This window comes from Canis aureus, chromosome 13 (assembly GCF_053574225.1).
Source record: "Canis aureus isolate CA01 chromosome 13, VMU_Caureus_v.1.0, whole genome shotgun sequence".
NCBI lineage: Eukaryota > Metazoa > Chordata > Mammalia > Carnivora > Canidae > Canis > Canis aureus.
This window is the reverse complement of record NC_135623.1, coordinates 50,846,736-50,861,680: the sequence shown is the minus strand read 5'-3', so window position 1 is coordinate 50,861,680 and position 14,945 is coordinate 50,846,736. Positions and strand designations below refer to the sequence as shown.

Below are 14,945 nucleotides of genomic sequence, written 5' to 3'. Positions count from 1 at the left end.
TTTAGCATCATGCTGTATTTCAAATATATGGTACTGGAGCAATAATAGAAATGTAGAAACTTAGAGTGTTTCTACATAAAATAAAATTTTATTTTATGGTTAACATTTTTATTATAGTGAATCAAAAATTGTGCATATTCTCAGCTAAAGTTCTCAATAGGTGGTAACAGAAATTGTTGTCTGCCTCTCTACTGACCTAAAGCCCTTGAAATATGATCATATCATCTCTATTTTTTTTTTTTAGCAATAAACCCATAGTATGTAAAGCAAACACTTCCACTAAATGCCCTGTATTTTCCCCTCACAACACACATTATGTTGTAGTGGCCTGTGTTTACATGTCTGAATCCCTCATTAGATATAAACCTTTAGAAGGCCAAGAGGACTGTGTCTCAGTCACCATCACACAAGACAGTGCCTTCTTGGTACAGTGCCTTGTCCATAGTAGACATTCAAATACTTGTTAAATGAGGAACTGCAATGTGAGAGGGGTAAGGGAAGCAAGTTTCCTGAATATTCATATAGTATGCTTGATATTTTCCTGAAATGATCCTTTGAGGAAACTAAGTTCATTCATTTTCTCTCTGATGAACTGCAATTTAAACTTTGAGTGACTGTGTCCCCTCAAACCAGTTACATAGTTGCTGAGCCCTAGAAGGGACACACCAAGGTAAGTGCTGGAGGGAGAACAGTGGTGTATTACATGGTCCCTCTAAGAGCTTTGTTTCACTGAACATGTAATGTGAACAGGTGACAAGTTATAAAAGGCAGTAAGATACTCTTTTAAGCTTAAGAGATGTTACGACAATATAAGAAAAAAGTGATTGAGGACATGGACCCATTTTCTGAACTATGTAGGGGCTGATACAGCCAGGAAAAAAAACAACGAAGGGAAGAGGGGCCTAGTGTCAGCTAAATAGACACAGAGTTGAAATTGGCTTTTGATTTTTAACTTCTGGCCCCCTTTTCCTAGTTCTCTAAGAAGTCCCCAGCTTCCTCCTGGACTACCCACAAACTAAGGAGCCCAAGGCCCCAATCTCTGCCTCGCCCCCTAAAACTCTCTCCTTTCAGTGAGACCAAACTCAGCTGGAGGTTAGAAGTCACGGGACTGTGCAAATTCCCATTAAATTATGTAACAGGGAGCCCGATGAGCCCCTACTCTGCAATTTAAAAAGAATCAGCAATACTTACCACCACTAGTACAAGAAGAAGGGTCCACAGCTAGTACAGATAATTTGTGGCCTCTCTCAGTAAGCATTTTTCCAAAATACTCTATAAAGGTTGATTTTCCAGCACCAGGGGGCCCAGACAATCCTATGTTAGAGAGAAACCTAATTTAATGAAAGGAATAAGATCAGCACTATGATAAGTTCTATTCAAATATTAGATTACTTTCTATTTCTCATAATGTATTGAAGCCATCATTAAAGTATTTTAACATTTCCTAAACGAAAAACCATTTATCGAAGTTCCTGAGTAATAGGAATATAGGAAGAAAACAATTCTGAGTTCCATATGTTCTTCAAATTCACTTTGTAAAAATATGATTTGCCTTTTTACAATAACATAGATCTTTTTGGACAGACTTCATTGCCTATGTTGTTAATGTGCTGAATTCCCACATTTCATCATGATCAGTGATTATTCCACCTACCCCATTGCTGTACACTTTATCTCCCCATCAGAAAAACAACTCACTACTCTAGAAATTCCCAGTGATTGCAAAAATAATTTTCTATTTATGAAAGATAATTTTTCTTCATCTTACCCATACTCAAAATATAGGATATAAGCTGAATCCTGAAAAAATTAGTCTTAAGAAAGGCAGAAAATTTTTCTGCTTGGAGAGTTCACAGAGCATGGCAGCTAAGAGCACCACACCCTGGAGCCAGGTGGCCAGTTTTGGTTCTAGCACTGCCTCTTATGCGCTATGTAATCCTGGTGAAGTTACTTAACCACTCTGTACCTGACTACACTCTGCAATAAAACGCATACGATAGTACAATAGTACGTATCTCTTCAGGATGCTGTAAGAATTAGATGAGCTGATATTTGCCACGTTTAGATTAAATATACAGCATTATATATACAGAATTTAAGCATTTAATTGTAATTATATTCCAAAGTATGTGTATGTCATAGGTATGCTTGGCTCCTTTCTGTAATTTTCAGGGCAGGTCTCTTTCTTAAACATCTTTATGGGTGAGGAACAAACATTTGTTACTTGTATCTATGATGGTGATAAAATAGCTACAATAAAGACAGGTTTATCTGGCCTCATAAGACCAAAATGAAAGAACCAGAATAGCAATGAAAATTTGTGAGTTACTAGTTAGTTACTGTTGAGTTGCTGGTTAACTCTGTATATTTCTGGGATGTTTTCTCTTCAAATATCCTTTAAATGTAATAAGTAAACACTTTGTCATAACTGGAATTTCTCTTTGGGAGTCTGCTATTTTGTCTGTCTACACAATACATAAAGATTAACAACAGTCAACACAGTACTCTCGAAATGAGAGTTCCTTCAGGACAGAAGAATAGGATGTATGAACAATACAGACTAGTACCAGATATGTTGGTGAACTCTTTTTGAAATGATCTTTAATGATTTATACCCTGTTACCCTAAAATTAGAAGGTTTTAATCCCATATCTTCAATAAACTAAGATATATGTCTAATATAATGACAGTCAATTTTTAAGTGTATTTACTCAATCCTCACAAAATTTCTGCACTTTGTCTACCATTTCAAGTTCTTTTCAGTGGGAAGGTTGGTTGGAATCACCTACTTTGCCATCATGAAAAGCTCTCATTCCACCCAAACATATCTAAATTGTTTAAAAATGCACAATTAAAAAATATATAACAAGCTTATTTGCAATCATGGAACCTCATCAATTGTTCAAGAAATCAAGTGAACATCTCATATTTTTAGACAGCAAATGAATATGGTCTCTCCTTTAAAACACATTTTGGTATTGAGATGGCTGGGCTTAGAGTCAAGCAACTCCAAGAAACTTTAGCAAAAAGTACCTGAAAGAAGTGAGACTTGCTGTAGGGAGACTAATAAAACACCTAAGAAGTAGAATTTTGAAATGTGGGGGATCCCTGGGTGGCGCAGCGGTTTGGCGCCTGCTTTTGGCCCAGGGCGCGATCCTGGAGACCCGGGATCGAATCCCACATCGGGCTCCCGGTGCATGGAGCCTGCTTCTCCCTCTGCCTATGTCTCTACCTCTCTCTCTCTGTGTGTGACTATCATAAATAAATAAAAATTAAAAAAAAAAAAGAATTTTGAAATGTGGTAAGGATAATTATACTTGATATAAATACAAAAAAAAAGGCATTCACTTCAGACCATCAAGCAGAAGGACTACCAAGAGAAAGCAGTAAACCAGTTAACAGTTACTCATATGCATATTCTATTCTGGGAGCCACAGATTCTTGCCAAAATAGGAGACTTATATTATTCTCTTAAAATATAGAGCCTTGGTTCAAATGACCATGATATTTTCCCCTCAACATAAAAAGACTAATATTTGGGGAAAAGGGGGTGGGGAGCATTTAAAATCCAGCCCAAAATTCTGGAAAGAAAAAAAGAATTTCCATTAGATTACAAAATGTTTAGACTTATTTTAAAGCAGAAAATTTAGAAAAATAGTTACTGAACGGACCGAAAGGAAAATAAAAAAAAGAAGACTGACCCACTCGAAATGCTAGTGGTTTTCCTTTATTTATTTGTTCTCGCTCTCTGTGGTAGACTAATACTTTCTGAAGAAGCACCTGAGCTAACTCTTTTTTCCTCTTGTGGGTTGATTCTATAAGAGTTATGGCCTCTGCTAAGCAGGCCCTGTGCCCTTGGATTAAACCGGTATAAAGTTTATCCACAAATCTTTGTTCTTTATCAGAAAGTTCTTCCGTGTGTTCCTTTAAGGTTGTTTGTACACATAATTTTCTCTTTAAACCATTTGACAGCAGTATCCATTCTGTACAATGGAGTCTGAGAGAATTAAATGGCCCAGCACAAGGGAGTCCTGATCCGAGATGAGTACTTGAGTGAAAGATGAAGTGGTAACGACGGAAAGGTGTTCTTAAAAGGCCTTTTAGGAAACGCTGGTGAGAATGCTGCAGTAGCATGGGAATATTCATTTTGTTTGTAACCGCAGAAACACTGGATGTTTTTTGGCTCAATGTGATTTGTGACTCCCTAGAAGAAAGAAAAACGTAGTTTTTGCCAATTCAATATACAATTAAGATACTGAAGTTAGTAAAACTGCAAGCTTAGTGTTTTCCCTATATTCTAAACACACATAATCAAGCTTCTGGGCAGTACATATGGGTGAAAATTTCTTACCAAATCTAAGAGAAGATCTCTACCCCCCAACCACCACTGACAGTTAATATTCAGAGGAGCCCAAATGATGGATTATTGCTCTACGGTGAAATACAAGGTACATTAAAATTTTCTTCTAAACAAAAAATAATATTAAAAAAATCCTGTTAGGGTGGAAATTTTATGTCATGCTTATTTTCTTCTGTCTACAGACTTAACAATTTCCTCAGGTCAAATACATCCTATTTTGCATTCTAAAGGTAAAAAAAAAATCCTCCGATGCTAGCCTTTTATTCTTTTTCTACAAAAAAACAATAAAAAAAGTGAATAGTAGTGTAGACACTTGCGGCATAAGTTTAGATAAATGTATGTATTCAATGGGCTCACCCTAGAACACAGATATATGCAAATAATGGCCTAACATAAGCACACCATTACCACCCCCACCCCACCCCCGGGCCTTCATGTGAAAAGAACTGTGAGGTTTGAATGGGAACTATATCAGTGTATTTCTAAGTTTGGCTCAAACTGCCTGGTGCGTACGAAAAATGCATATTCCCAGGTCCAGGCATCACAATCTCTGTAGGTAAAAAAGCACACTGAAGTCTGAACCACTATGGAATTAGATGAGGAAGCTTTACATAGACTTACTGATACTCTCCATTTCAAACCATATTCCACAGTGAAGCTGACAGTACATGGAAAGTCGGGAAAGTGCAGAGGTTATGAGCCTTGGCCACTGTGAGTCTCTGCCAACTTAAGCTACCACGATATGACCACCTTGTGCCTCAGCATCCTCTTGAGTTAACAAAACAGGTAAAGAGAAGAGGATGGCTATGAAAATGAATTCAGTTAATTCATGCACAAAACCTCAAGTAAAAAGCCTGGAACAGTGCCTAGCATAGAGTAGGACCTCAATAAACATTAGCTTTTATTATTATTATACCAATTTATAAGACATTAGTACAGATTAGGTAATAGACCTAGCTTCCAGTGGCAAACTAGAATTTACATACAAATGATACATATGGCCTACCAAATTTGGGTTTACAATTATTTGAAAATTTTGATTTTTCAACTACCTTATAGCAGAATGAAATAAATTACCATATTGCTCCAAAGTACATCTCTAAATTGTATTTCAAGGCCAATCAGCATGAAATTAATTTTACTAAATAAATTCTAATAGGAAAAAGAAGACATATTTTAAGTTTTCTATTGTTAGAACTACAACTGCTCATTATTTTTCCATGGGGGGGGGCAAAGGGGCATTAGGACTTCTGTTTTTACAAAATTAATCTTATTCTAAAAGGACAGTTTATGGAAAACCTAGTAAAACCAGTCCTAAAAAAATTTAAAAACATCCTTCATGCAAACATACAAAAAGACATCTAAAAGAAGAGAGTTAAGAGGGGCTCTATCTTGGAAACTCTCTTTAAGCACACTTCTCAACAATACCACTGCCATTCCTACAGACTGGAAGCTCATAAGGAAGAACTGTTATTTTTACTCAACCACTCACTATTTTCTGAGCATATACTGCTTTTCAGGTCCCATACTAGGTTTAAGAAAAATAATCATGGGGATCCCTGGGTGGCTCAGTGGTTCAGCGCCTGCCTTTGGCCCAGGGCGTGATCCTGGAGACCCGGGATCGAGTCCCACGTCGGGCTCCCAGCATGGAGCCTGCTTCTCCCTCTGCCTGTGTCTCTGCCTCTCTCTCTCTCTATCATGAATAAAAAAAAAAAAAAAAGGAATAATAATCATGACAGTGTTAGTGTTGGTGGTGACAATGATATTTTACTATGGTCCAGTCATTTTACTAGGACCTTTTATATTAGGTTCCTAAGGCTGCTGTAACAAATTACCACAAACTGGGTGGTTTAAAACAACAGAAATTTATTCTCTCACTGTTCTGGAAGCTGGAAGTCAGCAATCAAAATGCTAGCAGGCCTGCACTCTCTATGAAAGCTCTAGGGGAAGACTCTTCCTGTCCCTCCTAGCTCCTGGAGGCTCCTGGTGTTCCGTGACTCACAGCCGCACAACTGCAATCTCTGCCTCTGGCTTTCATATGGTCTTCTATCCTCTGTGTCTCTCCTCTGTGTGGAGATTTGTCACTGAATTGGATCCACACAGATAATCCAGGATGATTTCATCTCAAGATCCTTAACTTAGGGGCACCTGGGTGGCTCAATCAGTTAAGCATTGACTCTTGATTTTGGCTCAGGTCATGATCTCAGAGTCGTGAGACTGAGCCCCAAGACAGGCTCTGTCTGGACATGAAACCTGCTTGAGATTCTCCCTCTCCCTCTGCACACCCCTGGTTGCACACACTCGAAAGAAAAAGAAAAAGAAAAGAAAAAGAAAAAGAAAAAGAAAAAGAAAAAGAAAAAGAAAAAGAAAAAGAAAAAGAAAAAGAAAAAGAAAAAGAAAAAGAAAAAGAAAAAGAAAAAGAAAAAAGAAAGAAAGAAGAAAGAAAGAAAGAAAGAAAGAAAGAAAGAAAGAAAGAAAGAAAGAAAGATCCTTAACTTAAATATCATCTGTAAAACCTCTTTTTCCAAATATAAGTCATATTCACAAGTTCCAAGGATTAGGACATGGGTATATCTTTTTGAAGACCACCATTCAATCTACTACACCTTCTAAGGCGAACTGTCTTATTATATTACTCTAAATGACATAATCCCAGCACTTCATCTCACTTTATTCTCCCAGACAATTCTATGCTGACATTTATTATTATGATGATTTATTCTCATTTAATAAGGGAGGGAAAGCAAGAGTGAGTTAGGTGACTAATGTCATAGACAATGGGAGGGCCAGGACTGACTATGGCATTTTTTTCTTAACAAATTATTTTAGGATCAAAGAAAAGTCCTCTAGCTAAAAGGTAAAGAGATATTACTAATCCTGCCCTTCCCAAAGCAAGTAAAAAACATTTTTTTTTTTTTTAAGTGTGTAGTGAGGGGCACCTGGGTGGCTCAGTCGGCTAAGCATCTGACTCTTGGTTTTGGCTCAGGTCATGATCTCATGGGTCATGAAATCAAGCTCAGTGGGGAGTCTAATTGAGATTGTCTCCCTCAGCTCCTTCCCCCTCCCCAAAATAAATAAACTTAAAAAAAAGTGTGCAGTGTGGTGGCATTAGAAGAGCCAAAGAACACAGAAGAGGAAATGCTGACCAAGATACAGAACATTCTTACTACCAAACCTAGACCTACCCTCCCTTAGGGAGAGATGCTATCTATGTGGTCTAAGAAAAAAAATTTTTTAACTATTTAAAATATGCCCTTTAATTAACAAATCTTACCATGACTATCTCGTTACCCAACATAGTTATGATCAAAAAACAGCAAAGTAATATGCTGAGAGAGAGAGGGAGAAAGAAACAAGATTATAAAGCATTCATTCAATGAATATTTGAGCATTTACCATGTGTCATGCAATAGTCTAGCACTGGGGATACAACAAAGATCAAAACAGAACAAAGTTCTTACCCTCCTGAAGCTAACATAGTAAGGGAAGAGAGACAACAGACATATAAATAAGGAGGCCAGTGTGGCTAGACGTGAATAAGCAAGGGGGAAAGCATAAGAGAGAAAGCCAAAGAGGGGGTTAGATATATAGCCACAGATATGACTGGAAGAACTTTGACTTTGAACAAGAAGGGAAGCAAGAGGACAAAGAAGAACCTGATCTGACTTCTGTTATAAAAAGATCTGATGGGGATGCAAGAACAGAAATGGGAAGACCAGCTAAGAGATGACTGCAATACTGCACATGAGAACTGATGAGGACATGGATCAGGTGGGGCTGGTGTTAAATCAGATTCTGGATGAATTCTAAAGGATCTGCTAATAAATGAGATGTGGGATGGAAGAGAAAGGATTTAGCACAGGTTTTACCCTGAGCCACAGCAAAGATGGAGTTGCCCTGTCATGAGCTGGGGAAGACTGATGCCTACCAAACTGCCAAGTGGGATCCTAAGTGGGAAATTGCATTACTAGTGTAAGAAAGAGGTCAGAGCTTAAGTGTAAATTTGAGAATCATTAATATTTAGGTGTTAATTAAATCTATAAGACCAAATGAGATTAGCAGAAGAGTGGCTAGAGATAAAGAGGTGTTACACCATTTTTCATAAAATTTTACACACACATGCACAGATATCCCTATGTCAAAATGTTAACTTCGTCTGTAGCTAAATGGTATTATAGTGCTTATATGTTGTTTTTTTAGCTAATCATATTTTTCTGTATAGGCAAAATAATGATCCCTCCCCCCAAAGATGTCCATGTCTTAACAAAGGGCTACTAATGCCTTGGTTTTAGCCCAGTAAAACCCTTGTCAGACTTCTGACCTACAGAACTGTAAGATGATAAATTTGTGTTATTTTACGCCACTAAGTTTGTGGTTATTTGTTATAGCAGCAAAAGAAAACTAATACAATTGCTATTGTAAAAAAAATCTTTTTAAAAGATAAAACAAAATTTGTATACTTTTAATAAGAAATATCTAATAACTACTCATGATTTAATTTTACTTCTGTATCTGTAACCTGTAACTTGCTTCCTTCTGTATTGAGATTTCTTCATAATGTGAGAATCAAACTTGATGAGTCCTTAATTTAAACAGTTACTATGACTATCAGCATTACATTAAATATATATTTATGTCAGTTTCTAAATTAGACATAAAATTAGCATATATACTTTAAAAACCTAGTAAAAAGAATTATGTACAAGGTGAAAAAAGTGATAATCATGTTTTAGCTATGCTTCTATGCACATTCTATCAGAATCATCACATTAAGATATGAAGTTCAACAGTACTCTGAAATAATGGGATACACATGGGCTAGTAATCATTTTGAGCATGGCAGCTTTAAAAAAAGTCTTTATGCTATAACAAAAATTAGGTGTCTAGGATGCTTATCTTCCACTTTTTTGCCTGACAAAGTCCTACTCAGTTCAAATATCACGTCTTCTAAGACACATCTACCCCTACCTTTCCCAGGCAATCAACTGTTCCATTTGCAAAGCTCCACAGCCTTTTATTCATCTTGTTTTCTAATTTATCCACTTACAGATCTCTCCCCACTAATTTTATCCCTCAGCCCAGCTGATCCTCCTAAAGAAAAGACAGTATTTTTTTATGTTTCCTCAGAATCCAGCATAGTAACGTGTTAAATTTTTTTCAAGGTTCCTGTTCCCAAAGCACCGTTGACATCTAATGTTCCAAAACAGAAAAACAGAAAGATAAGTTTGTAAGGAATCAAGACCTAGTAACGAGATTTACTAGATGAAAATATGTCCACTTATAATAATGCAAGCAAACAGTAGTCTCTAAATGAGATGAAAAAATTGTCTAATAAATAGTACGCAGGTTGCTCTAACAGAAGAGTTATTTCTTACAACAATGTAATCGAAGTCTTTCTCAGAAAATCCGTGCTGACAAGCTCATGGTTTATATTGCAGGGTTTAGCACAAATTGGGATTGTGAAGTGGTCTGCTCTTTGATGCCAATACAAATCTTAAAAGGCCTTAAAAAAAAAAAAAAAAAAAAAAAAAGAGCCAGGAAAAGGATGACATCATTTGCTAAAACCAAAAAGCTATCCAGATGTATATAATCCAAGGTTTTTACACCTTCAAATCTCTCCATGGAGGCTGATTTTCTTGATGCCCCCAAACCTTCTGGACCATGGGAATGGCAAAGCAGCAGCTACCTTTCACTGACCATTTATCATGTGTGAGATATTTTTGCATACATTTCTTCAGCTGAGCCTCACAACAGTACACACGATTCTCTTTTACAGGTGAGGCTCAGTCAAGTTACACTGATTGACCAAGGCCTCACAACGAGCGGCAGAATTTGGGAGAAATGACAGATTTTAAAAATCCAGATGTATATGAGAGAAGTGGTGTAATATTGCACCAAGGGAATACCAAATAACATTTAAATATGGAATGAGGGATGCCTGGGTGGCTCAGTGGTTGAGCTTCTGCCTTCAGCTCAGGGCTGATCTCGGAGTCCCAGGATTGAGTCCCATATCGGGCTCCTTGCATGGAGCCTGCTTCTCCTGTCTCTGCCTCACTCTCTGCCTCTCTCTTTGCCTCTCTGTCTCTCATGAATAAGTAAATAAAATCTTAAAAAAAAATAAAAAAAAAAAGGAATGATTATGGCAAACTGTCTTCTTCATTTTGTTTCTCTTTTCTTTGCTTAGGCCAAAATGAAAAATTGGTTTACATTTTCTGGGCAAACCTTACCAGCAGGACATCCCAATAGTGTATTAGTTGACAGAACAACCAAATTTCTACAGTTTTAAAATGTTTTTCACTCCAGAGAATAATTCACTTTTGACAATCAAGGGCATAACATGTAACTCATCCTTGTATGAACAACTCTTATAACATGTCACCGACAGAAAAAACTAGACTACTGGAGTGGCAAAATCATCGAGGTAGGGAGAAAGACCTCCCATCTACTTGTGTAACTAAGCACCTTTTCCTGCTTTCTTATGGAAAGACATTTTAAAACTTAGCCAAAAATCAAATCAAACAGTTTCAATGAATTTTCATGATTCCTGAGAATCATGGAGGTCTCATCCTATAATTTTAAGCTCAGTACTACCTAAATACATGAGAAATTTCACATTTACAACATTGAGTAAGATCCCTCAAAGCCTTGCCATTCTTAATAAACCAGGATGTTAATTTATTAATATACAATGAAAAATATGAAGTAGGCAAAAACAATAAAACGAGTAGGTGAGTGAACCCCTCTCAGGGAAAAAGGTTCGATATGGACGGCAGCATTTAAGATTCACATTTGTTTTCCTCCAATATCTCTTTTTAAATTTTCTTTTTCTTTTTTTTTTTTTTTTTGACAGAGAATGAGAGAGAGAGAGAGAGAGAGAGAGACCAAGTGTTGGGTGGGCTGGGGGGAGGGCAGACAGAGAGAATCTTAAGCAGGCTATACACCCAGCATAATGCCTGAAGTGGGGCTTGATCTCACCACTCCGAGATTATGCCATGAGCTGAAATTAAAAGTCAGAGGCTTAACCCATTGAGTCAACCAGGTGCCCCTCCGATACCTTTTATATCCATTTCCTTCTTCTCCACCTCCTTCCCATATTTCTCTACTCTAAAGGCTTTCAAGCTATGATCAATGGCCATAGGAAGAAATGTGCTTACATCAGTCAACACATAGGAACATAAGTGAAAGAAAAGTTTCACGAAACATTTCTTATTGTTAGTATATGTGATACGTTCTAATATTATATTTCTATTCTGTATTTTATTTTTTATTATTTTTTATTTTTTAAAGATTATTTATTTATTCATGAGAGACACAGAGAGAGAGAGAGAGAGAGAGAGAGGCAGAGACACAGAGGGAGAAGCAGGCTCCTTCAGGGAGCCTGACGTGGCACTCAATCCCAGGTCTCCAGGATCACACCCTGGGGTGAAGATGGCGCTAAACCACTGATCCACCTGAGCTGCCCATCTATTCTGTATTTTAAAATGCAGATTGCAAACTACCACAGGCGCAACATTAGGTTTGAAAAACCCTGATCTACTCCAGCTACCTCTATGACCATTATTAATTCACCTTCCATATTACCACTTATCATAAAATGTAAATTTATTTTAATCCTCTGCTTAAAATACATTTAGCTTAAAATACCTTTGCCTTATCTGTAAAAGAAATAGTTTTTCTTTAATTCAGCCATTCATTTATTCAGCAGCTATTTATTGAGAACCTACTGACACACTAGGCGCTGTGCTATACATTGGTGTATGGATCCAACATAGGTCCTAACATCATAAAGTTTACCATCCAGTGAAGACAGTTATTACAAAAACATTACATACTCTTTAGGAATGCTCTTATCTACCTTTCCAATTTAATTCATTTTCCTCCTTCACTTTTACCGCATTGCTGTCACTATTCTGATTTGCACACAGGTCCCAGAAAAAACATACTCTTTGCCCATTGTCCGTGATGTTCTTTCTGATTGGAATGCCCTTCTCTCCTTTAATCATCTCACAGATTCTTCTTCAGCCTTCAAGAACTAAGGTCTTGAATCTAGAAACAATGCTCCCCCTTCCCATGCCCTTTCAATTGTCACTCCTATCTCTTGTCATCATGTATAGGTCACATCCCTCTACTCTAATATTGGTCACATTGTTTTGAGTTGTTCGTCCCGCCTGAACTATGGGTTATCTTTGTACCCACAGCATAGTTTATTGGTCATAGAATGAATTAACGTATACTATAATTGTGCTTGGATCAATAACTCCATTATGCTGATTATTCAATGTTTGAAAACATACATTTTTCTAGATTTTACAGTAAATATATATTTATTTTAAGGACTTTCTTTTTAAAGTCTTATTTCAATATATGGATGTTTTCCTTCATTAAAAATTTGCTCAGCAGCAGCCAGTCTAACTTGGGATATTTGTCTTGACATTGATCCAATGAATATTCTCAATTTCAATAACTACTCTGGCAAGAAAAAGCATACAGGATTTCCAAAATCAATACATTAGGTCAGTGTCTGCAGCAAAGCACAGTTCATACAGGCAATACAGTGTTACACCATGTGTTTCCATTTCTCAATGCTAATCATTTTTGATTTGAAGATAAACTGTCAGATGCCAATAATCTGTTTCCCATTTCCCACCATCCCCCACAGAAGATTTTACACTGTCCTTTTCAAATAATCTCAGGAAATTTTAGTAGAGTAGAATGACTTTTTTAACAAGCAACCTTTAAATAGGTCATTGTTATATAAGAGTAGTACCAAATACATACTGAACTCATCAGGGAATATTCTAAGGTTCTCTGTCCACTCTACCTTTTATTACTTTTCCAGTTAAGACTCAGATTTCCCAATTTCCACTTTTAGGTTTCAATCTGTTGGAGAAATCTCTATTTTTCTAAATTTCATCACCATTAAACATTTTCATTCACTCCCATTGCTATCACTTAAGTTCAAATCCAAAATGGTCTCAGGGGAGCCCTATGTGTGATCTGCCTATGAGGGACTCACATGCCCACATGGTAATAGTCAGCTGAGGGGCAAATGTTTCAGGTACTCACCAGTCCTTTCCATGCTAAATACACGTTTTCTTTAGACATCTTCAAATATCTCAAGTTGAGATTTAGATTTCTTGTGATCATCTAAACTTTCATGTTTCTTTTGCCTCTAATAGCAGCCCTTAAAATAGCTGAGTTGTTCCTTTATAAAAATTCTTATTACCTTGAACACAAAACGGTATTAAGTGTTTACCAGTAAAAGAGTATTGTGGACCTTGCAGATGACCCCGAAATGATTAAGAATCTTCACAGGCGTCCTGGAAACTTGGGTTTTCTACCAACTTGGAAAAGCTACAGCAATCTATTCGTTTTCCAAAGTATACGTATTAGGGCACAGCTCTTAAGAAAGGTAATACAATAAGAAATTGTATGCCCTTGCTGCTTAGATGCTCTTTCATTTGCTAAAGACAAATATAAATTTGAATACGGCAGGACTGCTGGAAAGGACTTCGCCTCTCCAGAGTACCTGACAAAGCCTAGATTCTCTTTGTGACTTTCAGTTTGAGCCCTACTTTTACACCCTGGATTTTTTTTTTAATACTAAATTTATTTTTTATTGGTGTTCAATTTGCCAACATACAGAATAACACCCAGTGCTCATCCCGTCAAGTGCCCCCCCCAGTGCCTGCCACCCATTCACCCCCACCCCCCGCCCTCCTCCCCTTCCACCACCCCTAGTTCGTTTCCCAGAGTTAGGAGTCTTTATGTTCTGTCTCCCTTTCTGATATTTCCTACCCATTTCTTCTCCCTTCCCTTCTATTCCCTTTCACTATTATTTATATTCCCCAAATGAATGAGAACATACACTGTTTGTCCTTCTCCGATTGACTTACTTCACTCAGCATAATACCCTCCAGGTCCATCCACATCAATGTAAATGGTGGGTATTTGCCATTTCTAAGGGCTGAGGAATATTCCATTGTATACATAGACCACAGCTTCTTTATCCATCATCTTTCGATGGACACCGAGGCTCCTTCCACAGTGTGGCTATCGTGGCCATCGCTGCTAGAAACATCGGGGTGCACCCTGGACTTTATTCCATAGAAGGGGAGTTTTAATTTCATTCTTTGGTAGTAGCTACGCTGCTCCGCCTTTCTCCGATCCATTCTCTGCCTACCCACCCGCCAGCTCTGGCAGCGGAGGGACCAACACCCTTTCCAAAAGCCTCCTTACTGTGGCAGAACGGTACGCTCACAGACCCGCCTGCAATGATGTAGATTTTAAATCACAGCGTCCAGAACGTTTCCTTTTCAAGGAAAAAAAGCAACGAAACTTCTCTGTGGAACCCCTTTTGCCGGCGCCTGCCAGTGGGCGTCATACCCCGCATTCCCAGGAGCACCCAACTTAGTAATATTCTCCTTTTCCCTCCCCCGCCCCAAATCCTCCAGGGGGCGCCCCCGACGCCGGGGTGGGCCCCCTACGGCAGCCCGAGGCGGCAGCCCAGCCCCGGCTCCGGACTCACCCGCCCGAGGCCGCGGAAGCGCAGCCCGCCCCGCCCCTTCCGCCGCACGGGGCCCGC

General features: G+C 38.0%; 1 protein-coding gene across 6 annotated transcripts in view; it reads right to left on the bottom strand.

Moving 5' to 3' along the window:
• MMAA (metabolism of cobalamin associated A) overlaps positions 1-14,945 on the bottom strand; it is a 22,283-nt gene extending 7,338 nt beyond the window's left edge. The window contains exons 1-4 of one of the 6 annotated variants that reach the window (XM_077846214.1): positions 14,626-14,882; positions 13,427-13,586; positions 3,702-4,204; positions 1,192-1,314 (exon numbers count right to left, since the gene is read on the bottom strand). In XM_077846214.1, coding sequence (XP_077702340.1) covers positions 1,192-1,314; positions 3,702-4,146 — 568 coding nt within the window. In that variant the 5' untranslated portion in view covers positions 4,147-4,204; positions 13,427-13,586; positions 14,626-14,882. The other 5 variants (XM_077846213.1, XM_077846216.1, XM_077846217.1 and 2 more) reach the window with 5 other exon arrangements.